This window comes from Malus sylvestris, chromosome 6 (genome assembly GCF_916048215.2).
Source record: "Malus sylvestris chromosome 6, drMalSylv7.2, whole genome shotgun sequence".
Taxonomy (NCBI): domain Eukaryota; kingdom Viridiplantae; phylum Streptophyta; class Magnoliopsida; order Rosales; family Rosaceae; genus Malus; species Malus sylvestris.
In genome coordinates, this window is record NC_062265.1 from 1,734,350 (window position 1) to 1,749,648 (window position 15,299).

At 39.2% G+C, this 15,299-nt stretch overlaps 2 protein-coding genes and 2 long non-coding RNA genes across 4 annotated transcripts; 2 read left to right on the forward strand and 2 right to left on the reverse strand.

Moving 5' to 3' along the window:
* Positions 1–226: 226 nt before the first annotated feature.
* Positions 227–3,715, forward strand: LOC126626050 (uncharacterized). Its single transcript, XM_050295232.1, has 4 exons — positions 227–381; positions 633–1,336; positions 2,834–3,330; positions 3,409–3,715. The coding sequence occupies exons 2-3, from the start codon at positions 990–992 to the stop codon at positions 3,300–3,302; spliced, it is 816 nt and encodes a 271-aa protein (XP_050151189.1). The 5' UTR covers positions 227–381; positions 633–989; the 3' UTR covers positions 3,303–3,330; positions 3,409–3,715.
* Positions 3,716–4,117: 402 nt separating this feature from the next.
* Positions 4,118–10,729, reverse strand: LOC126626051 (MOB kinase activator-like 1B). Its single transcript, XM_050295233.1, has 7 exons — positions 10,587–10,729; positions 8,122–8,170; positions 7,454–7,562; positions 6,506–6,599; positions 5,580–5,713; positions 5,337–5,500; positions 4,118–4,567 (listed from the first exon to the last, which is right to left on the reverse strand). Exons 1-7 carry the CDS (start codon positions 10,607–10,609, stop codon positions 4,493–4,495), a joined length of 648 nt encoding a protein of 215 aa, XP_050151190.1. The 5' UTR covers positions 10,610–10,729; the 3' UTR covers positions 4,118–4,492.
* A 377-nt stretch (positions 10,730–11,106) lies between these two features.
* On the forward strand, positions 11,107–14,379 carry LOC126625037 (uncharacterized). Its single transcript, XR_007624310.1, has 2 exons — positions 11,107–11,542; positions 12,457–14,379. It is a non-coding gene; the product is annotated as an uncharacterized LOC126625037 (long non-coding RNA).
* LOC126625036 (uncharacterized) lies at positions 12,282–13,076 on the reverse strand. Its single transcript, XR_007624309.1, has 2 exons — positions 12,810–13,076; positions 12,282–12,592 (listed from the first exon to the last, which is right to left on the reverse strand). It is a non-coding gene; the product is annotated as an uncharacterized LOC126625036 (long non-coding RNA).
* Positions 14,380–15,299: the final 920 nt, after the last annotated feature.

The window sequence follows — 15,299 nt, forward strand, 5'->3', positions numbered from 1 at the left end:
CATATATCATTGCAAAATCCAAGATAGCTTCCCCATCCTCGTTTCTCTCCCCAAAGGATGGGGAAGCTATTTGAATACACGATCAGATATTTTAAATCAATATTCGTCGAAGCATCCAAGAGAGTACTTTGAAATAAAAGAAAGGGCTTTGACCGGACGGTGTAGATCTAAAGATGGACCCACCAGGAGTCGGCACGTGAAAACAGTTAATCGCATTAACAATTCCGTTCCCATCATCATCGTTCTCTTTTGGATCCCCACCACATTTACAGGAGACATTTTTACTCTCCGTCGCTCACTCTCTCTCTGCCTTTTGCCTTTTGGGTTTGCAAAAAGCATAATCCTTTGATGAATGAATCATACGCTTATCAGTATTCCCAAGTACGTCGATTTCGTTTTTTTTTTTACCCTTCCTTTTTGTCTTTTTCATTAATAATATCGTGATGATTTCCCTTTACGCGCCATTCAATTACCATTTTTTGAGCTAGTACTGTGAATTGTGATGCAGTTTTTCGTGTATAAAATGTTGGGTTGTGTGTAAATTTCAATTTTTTTACTGCCTCGATCTTGTTTTTATTTATTTTTTATGTTTTTATGTACTTGCAAATCGTAATAAGTGTTCTCATCGTCAGCTGTTGAAATTTGACTGCTGGTGAGGCTATTTCTTGTTTTCCTTGTTTCTTTACTAAAGAAAGACGACTTTCAACAATTTGCTTTGTGGGAAAGTTGGAAATCGGGAAATTGATCAAATCTTTCGCCTTCAAAATACTTCCAGAAGAAACCAAAAATCTCAGTCCAAGAACACAAAAGTCTGCCAGCGGAAAGGAAAAGAATTTCAAAGTGTTTTTCCTGGAAAAGGAAATTATTGGTTTTGTTGGACAAGAAAAAGATTGAAATCTCAGGGAGATATTGACCGAAAAAATAAAGGGAAATCTCAGAGAGGCGGACATTGATCCGTGCATATATAGACATATCCTCAACCAAGAAAGATGGGTTCTTTCAAAGGTCATATTCTGCCAGGGACTTTGTTTTTGGTTGTTGGGGTGTGGCACGTATGGTGCTCGCTGGTGAGATATGTGTCAAACCCCAAGTCCTTTCGGGTACATGTATGGAACCCAGTTCCCGGTGTTGATGGGAGGCTTAAGTATTTTGAGCTTTATCTTATAGCAGTTGGTGCTTTCATTGATATGTGTATCGAGCTTTTGTATTCGACCCATCTCAAGTTCTTTGTAGATGGAGTCTTGAACCCTCATCACATGAATGATTTCGAGCACTCGGGGATGCTTCTTATGTTCTTTATCTTTGGGGTTGTCACCCTGATCTCACAGGAGACAAGGTATGGTCATGCTCATTTGATTATATTGATTGCCATTTTCTTCGTTTTTATATCATGTTGTGTAACAATCCTGTTGATTCGTCGGAAAAAGATAGGATAGAAAAAGCAATAAAGCCACTGATTCTTAGATTTTAAATATATGAGATAAAGTAGCTGCTCCGATCAATTAAGAGTGTTGCATTTTTTTACCTGCTCAAGTGGATGTTTCTATAGCACCGGAAACAAATTAACAAAATGAGTGCACATCTAAAAGTTTATTCATTTTTTCAGCTTGGACTATGAGGCATTTGTATCCATGCTTCCTCTGTTTCTTTGCAATTTAAAGATTTTAATTTGGATGCTAGCAATCAAAATCGTTCAGATAATAGTACTTGCATAATTAGATGACTCTGGCAGCTGCTTATATGATGACTATCTGTTCTTGTGTACATATCAGGTGGGGATAGTAATTTGCAATTAGATACTCCATGGGAAGTGAATAAGGGATTTCATAATTATTTGTTGTGATATATTGCAACACTTTTATCCACTATTTATGATAGCTAAATAAGAATGGAAAGAAAAGAAAAAACACTATCTTAATACGATTGCTTAATTCGTATATGATTGTGTAAGCATCAGTTTTAACTCATGAAACTTAGATAAATGTCACCAGACAGCAAAAGTTTTGCAATCATTCCCCAGGAATTCAGAGTGATGTGAAAATGTTTACAATAAAGAGGCAGATGTCTGATGATAGCACTTATGTTTTTTGGAATTTCAGTTGACAAGAGAGAGGTGCTCCCTCTTTGATCTAGGTTCCAGTCTCCCGTCCCCTCTCTCTGACGTCTGACCTACTGGTCTTCCATCAATGTTGATGCCATCTTCAGGACCCACCTTGTAGCAACACAGCCTCTCCCCATCACCACTTAGCTTCCTCATCTAAAATGTTGAACCCCCAGTAGATGTCCTTCCTTTATCCTGATCCCTTCCCAGAAAAAGCTGCCACAGCTCTTGACCTACAGCTAACAAGACTAATTATTCCACTAGGCTTGTTAACATAGGGTTATCCTCAACTCTCATACATTTATTCCAGTTTTCTATTCGCTCATGTTAATCGAGGAGAGCTGAAGAAGCTCCAGTAGAGCCCCAAGTCCATGATGGTTTCCAGCAGCCTGCTTGTGCCTGCAGATTGACTCCTGTTCTGTGGGATCATTGTAGAATTACTTTTGAAACTATTTTTATAATGAAAGGATTCAAGTCGTCTTGCATAATATGATCATTGTAGAATTACTTTTGAAACTATTTTTATAGTTACGGATGCTTCAAATATCACAGTGCTACCCATCAGACATTAACCCCTATTTACGCAACTGTTTGTTAATTGTTAATTTTAACCGTCCAACACATCATCTATGCAATACCCTTGGTTTTTCTTTTCTGTTTTTCAGTCTCTTATGCGATGACTTTGTACTATGGCTAATTGTTTTTCTTTCTCCTTTAATGTCATGCAATTAGATTTCTTCCGATGCCTGAAGGAGCTCTTGCTCTGATTGCTGCTACAGCATTCTGTGCAGAGTATCTCCTTTTCTACTTTCACTCAACAACTCATAAAGGCCTCGAGGGGTATTACCACATCCTCCTTGTCCTCCTAATCGGGCTCTGCATAGTATCAACTGTAGCTGGAGCCCTCTTACCAACCAGCTTTCCAATTGATTTATGTAGCGGTATTGCCATAACTCTCCAAGGCCTCTGGTTTTATCAGACTGCGTTCACTCTCTACGGCCCCATGATGCCAGATGGTTGTCAGCTCAAGGATGATATGATCTCATGTCATTCTGTCGACAATGAGGTCCGAGGTGAGTTGCTTGCAAACTTCCAGTTCTTTACCATGGTTCTTAGTGTACTTGTTGCAGTTGTGGGAGGATATGGTTTTGTTGCCTCAAGATTTGGGCATTCTGATCAACGGAGCTTGCGTGCAGTATAGGATGTATTCGTTGATGATCGACATAGGGGTACGCTAGCTTATCCTTGTCCGCGTTTATTGCAATACAAGCTGTTCTTCTGACAACCTGATTTCTGTGATTTTACAGGTTTGACATGCGGATCTACGAAAATATAATGTTTAACGGAGGAAAGATCGAAACATAGATTTTTAGATTTAGAAGCAAACGGAGATACGAGTCGTGGAGTTAGTGGCATTCATAACATCATATAGATACAAGGGGAACTTTTTTTTGTCAATAATGAAGAGGCTTTTGTTCAAGGTCATGTTCTTCCCTATTTAAAATGAAAATGTGTTTTATATATGGATTGTTTTGTAAACTTATTTTTGCTTGGTGTCGAATTTTGTAACCTTATTGTGATCTATATAATATTTGACGTATTTATTCATTAAAATGACATCGAGTTGGGATTTAGCAATGGTTATAACATAGCTATCTTGACGTTGGAGAGAAATTTACGTGCAACCAAAACGCGAAGGTCACTATCATAGAGCGCCATTTGTTCCGAGTTGTGTGGAACAAATAGCAAGGCAGGAGATAAAGAATGCAAACCAAAACAGCAAGAACATCAAGATTTCTATAATTGTCGTCCATTATGTGTATGTTTTGTGCCATCGATCCGTTTAAATTGGGCTTAATCGCGCTTTGTGGCGGTTTAAACGAAAGGACGATAGGATTATTGTCGTAGAAATGCACATAATACTAAAGTTCCAGAGATACTCAAGGTGATTTAGCCTTCAACTGCTTGATAATGGTATTAATAATCAAACAAAAACTACTTAAAACTGCATATCGCTTCACACAATTCACAATTTATTGCCAAATCTGTTTGAAACTAAATTTAACGAGCCGCTAGTTTTGACATAAAACCAAGAAATACAAATACAACACTCACTTTTATGTTTCTATGATCTAAAACCAGCTAGGTAAACCTTCAGCTGATCGACTTCAGCTTTTCTGCTTCAGCCGCTTACAAAGAGCAACTGCTGCCCGTTCGCTTTCCACAGTATCATAGCTCGAAATAAATTAGAAGAGAATTGAACATTTCAATTCTAAGGCACACAGCATATGCACAAAAAAGTATTTATAACACGCAATGTAGGAGACTCTAAAGATCAGTAGAGTTTATTTCATTCAAGTATGCTTCCCTAATGGGATCTGCAAACCGGGTTCAATAAGGAACAATGATGGATTCTATAAGCTCTTGAAGTGGAGCTAGCTCCTTCTTGTCAATTAGCACAAATTCCTGCAAAAAGCGCAGTATAATGGAATCAGCCTACGAGTTTATCGAGTAGGAACTTTGTCCATGAAGTAAGATAAAACCATGACTATTATGCATTAGTAATTTCACTCTCCTAACTATTATGTTCTTACTCCTCGAATCTAATTTCTATTGGATAACGATAAGGCCATGACAGGTGTTCAAACAACTAGCAACCTATACCACTTTATGAATTGAATGTCTGTCTCCCAACTGATGTATTTTGTGCCAAAAAAGGAGACGGAATCTGGAACTTACTTGTTCTTACATTGAGCATATGCACTGGGGTCTGAGGTAGTAGTTGGTTGAGGTTGCACGGGTTAGTTTGGGTTTTTCCTCAGTTACAATTCAACGTTGTTTGCAAAAAGTCACAGATTCCTTACAGGCTCCATCCTCTCTACCCTGGAGAGATATTTATTTTCTATGATTTTATTAGATTGGGAAGCTGCTGTAGTTGAGAGTTTAGACTACAATGTCAGAGGTGTGTTTTGGTTTTGTTTCTATGAGTTGTAGCAAAACGTTGGTCAACCTCTTGTTCCCCGAGTCTTTGTACTCTATTTTATGACTATTATTATAAATTCAAGTTACCAACAGCTAGACCACAATCTATAAGGCGAATTAAGAATATAATCAATTTCAGAATGTTATCAACGTTATCAACAAGATACAATGATTAAATAAATAAACGTACAACTAGATATATTTCAAAAAGAAGAGAAAAGAAAACAGTTATTGCAATAGTAAGAGTACTTACGCAGGTAAATAGTATGAAATGCTTGAAGCAAGTATTTAAATGGGCCTCCTCCTTAAGGCTCACAATTTTCTGGAAATGAGAGTGATATATGTGGGCATATACACGGAACAGTCTTTTGAATATCGTCTTCACAACCTCCCTGAAATTGGGGGGAAATGGTGCACCTGAAAGACAAAGAAAGTGAACAGAGAATGAATTATATTAGTCAAATGAAAAACACAATATTGTCATAAATAGCATTACCAAGCTTTTGGGGAAATATGGATTCATCATCAAGTTGAGATTCAATCCAGTCCATTAGATATTCAACATATTTTGGAGCTGAAACCTCAATCGGTTTCTTAATCTGTACACCATCTGCCCACCTATACTCATACCTGTAGAGTTTTAACAAACAGAAGCTGGATTAGAATAAAAATTATAGAAGGCATAATTTGATCAGTCGTTAAAGTTGTCCAAGCCATCGAGTAAAAAGAGAAATTGGGAGTACATAACTTTTCAAAGGTTTTACACGAAAAAGATGTAGAAATTTGCTGGCAATATTTCAAAACTGAATTTATGCAACAGAAACTGAAAAGTAACTCTAGAGCTAGCAGGCAAAGGTTGGTTAGCAGACAAACCACATACTGAATGACCAGAATGATGTAGGAGATTATGCAAGTACTGGGTTGTGGGTGCTGAGAGAAAGGTATACAACCCAATAGAGAAAGGGGAAGTTGAGGCATGCAAAGGCCCACAAACTGTTTGAAAGAGGAGGTTGGTTTCCCACAAAGCAGAGAGATTGGGACAGGGTGGTTCAAGGCGTAGAGATAGGGAGGAGCTTCATTCATTTTCTCTTGTCTAAATAATATTGATATTGAATACTTGATCCTTTTCCTAGTAGTGTTGATGACCTGTGTTAAACATGTCAGTATTAAAGAGTCAAATTAATAGTTTATTTTAATATCTATCAATATGTGAACACCTAATCGCCAATGGAATCAATTGCTATTAATTTCAGAATTAATATACATCTAGCTTTCTGAAATATCTTGTACTTAGTGTGTTTCCATGTTCCCCTGGAGACTTTTGGTAGAAAGACAAGAAGCCAGTAACACAATGGTAAAAAACCCAGATTTAAGAAAAGAAAGAGCAAAACGGTTTAATAGAAGAAAGATGTACTCCCATACTTGGGGCCTGCAGTCATTGTAGGACAATTCTCTGGAGTACAGAACTCTGTGAGGGTACCGTATAACAAGTTGACCTGATTGAAGAAATCCACAGCTGAAATTTAAACACCGACGACAAGATTTTAGAACTCGAGTACACAAGAGGGATTGAATTAAATAATAAATTGCTGGAAAGGAGGTACTTGAATGTTGTAATGAAGATTATTTTTCCTAAAAGACCGGAGAAAATGAAATTCACATAATTGTTGCCGTTTTTTATTTTTTTGTGATTTTTATTCTTTCAGTCGGGTGTGGGGACATGAGGGAGGAGATCAGATGTGAAGGAAGGAGCAAAAATATGTAGAATGGTCTTTGTACTTAGTTTTAGTTTTATCTATTCCTACTTTTTTGTTCCTCGCCTCTCATTTTTCTTCAGTACCTTATTTCTCTCCTCTTTCTCTTCTTTAATTGGAAGAAACATAAAAGCATGCCCTACAGTTTTCTGGTTTTTGTCTGGAACACAGTAATATTAAAAAGTAAAGTCATTCCCTTTCAACTGCTTTTTAAAGTTATCTATTTTCTCATAATACTTTCTAAGAGAAACACATGAAAATATAAATATAATTTCGAATAATATCTCAAGTTGCATCCAAACAACAAAAATTCGGAGGAAAGAGTTCCATTTTCATGTAAATCCTTTTACATAGAAACTTTTACCGTCTAAAACATCACACAACAAGCTAAACAGAGCTTTATGCAACAACCATATGTTCTTTTGATAAGAAACAAAACTTTTAACCACGTATCAACCATATGATGGACTAGACAAACTAAAAATTGACAGGCACTAGTTTGTGATGTGTGAGTGTGTGTGTGTGTGTGTGTGTGTGTGTGTGTGTGTGTGTGTGTGTGTGTGTGTGTGTGTGTGTGTGTGAGAGAGAGAGAGAGAGAGAGAGAGAGAGAGAGAACTGTTAACAGCAAGCCATTCATTTAAATCTTCTCCAGTTGGAAGTTTTACTGCCTCTCTTAGGTTGCCACTACCAAGTGTAGCATCAATATGCTTTCTAAGCTGAGCACCCTGCATCAAGAGAAAAAAAATTAACGAACGAATTCAGTTACACCGTATGATTGTAGTATAAGATCCAAACAGCTCTTTCGTTGTTTTTCTTTTTGGATTTTTAGTCCCAGTGACTTTCACTTTGCATCTTTAAATTACAACTTTGTGAATGCTCATTTTCTGATTCAATTCAGGTTCTAAACACCGTTAACATGCTCCTTTTCTCATTCCAAGTTGTCCTTAATATCATTTAAGAGATTTAACTCTCACAGGTACAGGTTTAAACCATACAAATTTCAAGTTTTAAATCCCACATCATGAGAGTTAAACATTAGGAGAAAATATATGTAGTAGCTAAATGCAAGGACAGAAAAATTTCAGAGTACAATTCAATTTGTAGTAAGGAGAATCAGATGAGAAAAGAAGAAAGTTACATTAGAAATTATGCCCATATAATATGGGTATAAACGACCACAAAAACTCAATAAAAGTTTTCTATTTTGGAAGAACGATGTACCAATATAGAATTATAGATACATACATAGACTCAGGGAGAAAAAGTTGAGCAAAGGGGAACAACCTTACTCCCTGAAGGTGCGCTTTTTTTCGGGCGGAACGTCCTCTGGTTTCTGCATCATTAGCAAACTTCAGTTTTACAAAATTGATAGTGACTAAAATCATAATGTACTAAGCAGCCCAGAAGAAAATAAAAATGCATTTATGTACATGCACATACTAACACAGGAAAATAAGCAGAGAGGTAGAGGGAGTGCTTAGAAACTAGCAAGTTGGTGACATATTAAATTATGGGTTTCTGGTTCACACAGCCCATGATAATATATCTACTCTTTGAACTTTTTAATACATACGCATGTCTTGATTTTTCCATTCATTTATCTAAGAAGTAATAACTACCGAGAGATTAACTAAACAAGAACATGACCATTTTCATAAACCCTAAATTCTTTGATCTAGCCTCTTCTCACAGCAATGTACTCTTACAAACTGCCTTCTACTATTCTTTTATGACAAACACAATATTTAGTAAGAGGAAAGGCAAGGAATACAGGAAGCATGAACAAGTAATCTACACAGCACGTAAAACAACATAAGAAACGGAAAAACCATAAGAAATGGAAAAACCAACGAAAAAACCTAAACCAACCGACAGAAGAAAATCTCAGGTTGCCCTCGGTTCAAAACTCCCCCTCCAATCAAGAAAATCACGTTCATGAAATGTTTTGACAGAGAAGCCCAGACAGAAGCAAATAGTCTAACTCTGTCACAAATTGCACCCACTTCCTCTTCATTGTCAAATCCCAATAAACTAATCAGCTTTGTAAATTTTTATTTAAGAAACAATTTTTTAAATTCTAAAAACCAGTACAATCAAATATTACAGGAAACTGCCACCTACAAAAACAACAGTATACAGCAGAAAAAGGAATGTCCATAGACCGAACCCACCAGGAAAACCCAAACGGAACATTGTCCTGCAAACTTCCATGCCTTCCTCTCCAAAAATGTCAAAAATCCTACTTTCCTCTACAAGAAACACCACCAAAAATAAGACAAAACATCACACCTCCATAAGATAAGACTTCAACCTTTTTACATCCACGCAAAAACCTTAACCTTTCCAGTGGATGAGAACCCTCTCCAAAGGAAACCCACACAGCCATCACACAAGCAGCTCCCCATTTTTCTTCACCGAATCACCCACCCCCTAAACCACCCTCTGCTTTCCTTCTAGATATTACACCCAAACAAATCAATTCTTTCTCCCTTCCTCAATACTTTCCGCCAAGAAATTGCCATAAACTCTGCTAACTATTTTGCTACTTTACTAAATTTTTACAGAGAGACAGATAATAAACTGGCAAAGTGCACAATGAGATTGATGTAGAGGGGCGGGATCTCTCAGTCCCATTCCTGATCAAATAACATCTAAAAAGAATGAACAAAGAATGGGATCTAGATTTCTCTGCAGCTGATGATGATCTCCATTCCTGGCTCGAAGTGCCATAGACCCTTGACAAAAATGATTTCTCCCGCCCTCCCAACAGCCAATTTCCTTGCAGCACCACATGTTTCAGCCTCCCCTAAAACCATCCTTTTCTTTCATTCTATATATTATTACATCCCAACTAATCAAGTGCTCTCACTTTCTCAATAGCTTCCCACAGTAAATTCCTTACTCACTTTTCTAACCAGTTTCATACTTTAATTGGAACTGTAAAATGAAAAAAAAATAATAGATTGAAAACTACTCAATGAATTGAAACCCTTCTTCCTTTTGACCAAAAAGAGCTTTTTCCACCTGCCACAAAGCTTCTTTGCATGCGACATATCAATCCCATTTCAATACCAAGGAACGACAACATATTGAGTACACAGTTTACCATCCATCATGGTCCAAACACCAAATCATCATTATGAACAACTATGCAAAGAAACAACAGAACTTCCGAATAATGCAAAGACCACGCACAAATACAAACCATGTGATGCATCAACTATAATGCTGTCACTATCTATATATCTATCTATCCATCAAGTTATCCACCATCAATCCTCTTGCCATTATTATTTTCCTGAGCTACAACGCCCAGAAATAAGCGGGTTCTATCACCAAACTCCATCATCCATCACTATTACTAAAATTTAATAACTAACAGCAGCGGGTCGAATAGAAATCATCGACTTTCTTTAATAAGCTATCCACACCTTCCATATATTGCATTTACAGAACCCCAACAGTATCAGTGATTCAGTATGGTAGAATAACAAAAAAGATAAAACCCATTAATCAACACCAAAAAATCCAAAAGAATACATCAAAAATCACAAATTTCATAGATCAAGTAAAAGGATTTCAAGAATAACACATCAGGAATTACTGATCAGAAAAGAAAAATAAAGATATAGAAACATCCATCAAAAGATTCAAAACCAAAAAAAAACACCAGAAATGAAACAAGCATGGAAGAAAGATCCATTTTTGGGGACATAAAGGAGATATGCAGACCAAAAGTTTGTACTTGCCTGCCCAGACCGAAGAGACTCATGGCTCCAAAGCGAGAGAGGGAAGAGGGGTTTGTGTGTTGTCAGCTTCCTTCGTCCTTCTTAAAATACGATCGGGTCGGAAAAAGAACAGGCCGGCCCTTACTTTTTTTGTGAACCCCAAAACAAACAGAGGAAAAAACATTAATTTCACAATTGCCCACAGAACTTTGACAATGTTTTACTTTAGTCCTTTATTGCTACTTAGCATTAAGTGCTACAGGTGTTTAAAATTGTTTTCATTTTTGGTAGTGAAGGAGGGAAAGGGATCTCTCCTGATACCTTTCTCCTAATCCATCAAGTTTAGGAATCTGGATCATTGAAATTTGATTCAACGGCTACAAATTTAAGAGGAAGTGATCCGAAGAGGATCCCTTTCCGTGATGGAGGTCGATTTCACGAGTAAAAATTGTATATTTTAATGCCTCAGGTTGATTCCAGGTCATACAAAAGGCCAAAATTGAACAATCAAATAATAACGGTTGGAACCAAATTTCGAAGAGGCGTTTGCTTTCTCAAAAGTTGGGCTGCTTAGAGATCACGAGGGTTGATCTCAGAAATCGAAGAGCCGTTTGCTTTCTCAAAAGTTGGGCTGCTCAAAGACCACGAAGGCTGATCTCAGAAATCGAAGAGGCGCTCGCTTTCTCAAAAGCTGGGCTCCCTAGAGACCACGAGGGCCGATCTCAGAAATCGAAGAGGCACCTACTTTTCCAGCCTTGTCAGCACCTGTCACACGCACACTCAGCTTTGCGGAAATTATGGGCATTCTGTCAAAGACTTCTGGGGAAGTAGAAAACACATGAATCTTACTGTCCAATCACCCACTTCCCACACGCAACAATAGCTCATGGGTACCACAGATAACTTTGCCAAAGTTCTCTGCCAAAGTTGAGCACGTGAAGCTTGCAGCTCCCACTACATCGCTCTGACCAAGAAGGGTAAAAGAATAGCAAAGAAACAGCACTAACAAAGTTTAGACCCATAAATTTTGAAGGTCTAGCTACCATATTATTACCCACAAGGGTAAAGGAACAGTACCACTGCTGGATAATTGGAAAGTCCATGTATGTCAACCTCTGTGCTTCGTGGCAAGGTAGACTAGCAAACATGCCCAACCTTTACTCACATTCGAGAAAACACTCCCAATAAGATTGTTTGCTCCAAAATCGAAGAGGCACCGTCCTCCGAATCTAAAGAGCCAGACTCCTAACATGACTACTTTCTTAAAAATCGAAGAGCGGGTAAAGGAACAGTACCATTGCTGGATAATTGGAAAGTCCCTGTGTGTCAACCTCTGTGCTTCGTGGCAAGGTAGACTAGCAAACATGCCCAACCTTTACTCACATTCGAGAAAACACTCCCAACAAGATTGCTTGCTCCAAAATCGAAGAGGCACCACCCTCCGAATCTCGAGAGCCACTCTCCCAACATGATTACTTTCTCAAAAATCGAAGAGACACTGCTCCCCGAATCTCGAGAGCCAGACCCCCAGCATGATTGCTTTCTCAAAAATCGGTGAGGCACCGTTCTCCGAATCAATCGAAGAGGAGCTCGCTTTCTCAAAAGCTGGGCTGCTCAGAGACCACGAGGGCCGATCTCAGAAATCGAAGAGGCACCTACTTTTCTAGCCTTGTCAGCACCTGTCACACGCACACTCAGCTTTGCAGAAATTATGGGCATTTTGTCGAAGACTTCTGGTGAAGTAGAAAGCACATGAATCTTACTGTTCAATCACCCACTTCCCACACGCAACAATAACTCATGGGTACCACAGATCACTTTGCCAAAGTTCTCTGCCAAAGTTGAGCACGTGAAGCTTGCAGCTCCCACTACATCGCTCTGACCAAGAAAGGTAAAAGAATAGCAAAGAAACAGCACTAACAAAGTTTAGACACATAAATTTTGAAGGTCTAGCTACCATATTATTACCCACAAGGGTAAAGGAACAGTACCACTGCTGGATAATTGGAAAGTCCCTGTGTGTCAACCTCTGTGCTTCGTGGCAAGGTAGACTAGCAAACATGCCCAACCTTTACTCACATTCGAGAAAACAGTCCCAACAAGATTGCTTGCTCCAAAATCGAAGAGGCACCGTCTTCCGAATCTCGAGAGCCAGACTCCCAACATGACTACTTTCTCAAAATCGAAGAGAGGGTAAAGGAACAGTACCATTGCTGGATAATTGGAAAGTCCCTGTGTGTCAACCTTTGTGCTTCGTGGCAAGGTAGACTAGCAAACATGTCCAACCTTTACTCACATTCGAGACAACACTCCCAACAAGATTGCTTGCTCCAAAATCGAAGAGGCACCGCCTTCCGAATCTCGAGAGCCAGACTCCCAACATGATTACTTCCTCAAAAATCGAAGAGACACTGCTCTCCGAATCTCGAGAGTCAGACCCCCAGCATGATTGCTTTCTCAAAAATCGAAGAGGCATCGTTCTCCGAATCTCGAGAGCCAGATACCACAGACCACTTTTTCAAAGTGCTCTGACAGAGTTAAAACATGTGAAACTGGCAGCTCCCACTACCGTGCTATGACCAAGCAGGGTAAAGGAATAGCATTACTACTTGTTGTTAGGGAGACTCCTATATATGTCGACCTCCATCCCCAACGGACAGGCAGACCTGCAAAAATGCTCAACCCTTCATCATATCTGAGAGGGCACTCCCAACAAAGCCTTTCGAAATATTCAGCTTTCTTTCCCCCCGATAATACCTCTGCAAACAAGCTATACTAGAGCAAGAATATCTCATATCATCAGGGTTAAAAGCAAGAGTATCCCATATCATGCTTTTTCCCTGTTTTTTCTTTTGGCCTTGTTTTTACCTGCAAGACAAGGAGAAAGAGAGCAATCAGTCAGTACTTGGAATCAAGCTTCCAGCCAGGAACTGACTGCCTGGAACCCCTTACCTGATTACTTACCTGGCATTGCTCTCGAGTACTCATCTTCATCATCTTATGTTTCCAGGGAAGATTCCGCATCTGCTTGAGGAACAGATAGGGCAAGTGCGAAGGATACAAGGAAGCATGTGGAGACAAGCGTAACAGCACACGTGCCGATACATCCATTACTCTGTCAAAAGCAAAAGTATCCCATATCAGCAGGGTGGAACGTACTCTAGATTTGATGGACTTGTTTTGACCCTCAAATTCTCCAGTTGGCCTTATACTCTGGAGGAAACCAGAAAACCCTCCAGCTCAGTTCAAGAATAAGCCTGTGGAAAGTTACTTCTTCAAAAGCAAAAGTATCTCATATCATCTCTTCTCATTTTTCTTCTCTTTATCCTTCATGCTGCTGCAAGATGGGGAGAAGGTGAACAATCAGTCGGAGCTCTGATTGCTTACCTTGTCTGTCACCTCTTTCAGCAGACCCCCTAGCTCGGCGACTTGGGGGACTCCTACTACATGGTTTGTATCGCGCTTGACCAAGCCTGAAACTACAAGTAAGCTTCAAGTGAAATTGATACATTACCTTGTGCATCTCCACCAGTTAAAGATACCACCCCTGGATGGAGGAAGAGTACTTCCAGAGAAGATGCCACATCTACCTATGAGACAGATAAGGCAAGTCAAGACGACACCACACTCCGATACTTAGAAGTTTCGTGATTACGAGATCATTATCCCACAATATTTCCTAATGTCATTTGTACTAAATCATTCACTCGTACTCACTAAAGGAGAGCTTGAACCTATGTACTTGTGTAAACCCTTCACAATTAATGAGAACTCTTCTATTCCGTGGGCGTAGCCAATCTGGGTGAACCACGTACATCTTGTGTTTGCTTTCCTATCTCTATCCATTTATATACTTATCCACACTAATGACCGGAGCAATCTAGCGAAGATCACAAAAAGCGACCGTTTTCGTTACCTAGGATCTATCTTGCAAGAGAACGGAGAATTAGATGGAGATCTCAACCATAGAATACGAGCTGGATGGAAAGAGTGCATCCGGCGTGTTGTGTGACCGTCGTAGGCCACTGAAGCTCAAGGGAAAATTTTATAGGACGGCAATAAGGCCAGCGATGTTGTATGGCAGAGAATGTTGGGTGGTGAAGCATCAACACGTACACAAAATGGGTGTAGCAGAGATGAGGATGCTTCGTGGGATGTGTGGGCACACGAGAAAGGATAAGATTGGGAATGAGGATATCCGAGGTAAAGTAGGAGTAGCCGAAATTGTAGGAAAGATGAGAGAAAATCGGCTCTGGTGATTTGGACATGTGCAAAGAAGGCCGACTGACGCTCCGGTTCGAAGATGTGACTACGGGACAGAGGTTCAGGGCCGAAGGGGTAGAGGAAGACCTAGGAAAACTTTGGAAGAGACTCTAAGAAAAGACTTAGAGTACTTGGATCTAACGGAGGGCATGACACAAAACCGAGCGCAATGGCGTTCTAGGATTCATATAGCCGACCCCACTTAGTGGGAAAAGGCTTTGTTGTTGTTGTTGTTGTTGTTGGTATATGAATAATTGTCAGAATCCCATGAACTTTAGAGAATAGGGGGACTGTTTAGGGGGCGTGTGTGTTGTAAGAAGATGATCCTTATAAGAACTCTGACTTGGGTATTTATAGAGATTTCGAGAGTCCTTGTAGAGAAAGTAATTACTCTTAGGGCCAGTTTGGGATTGTTGTGCTTATTTTTAAAACTATTTCTGCTGTGCTTTAAGAATAATCAGTTGTAAAATA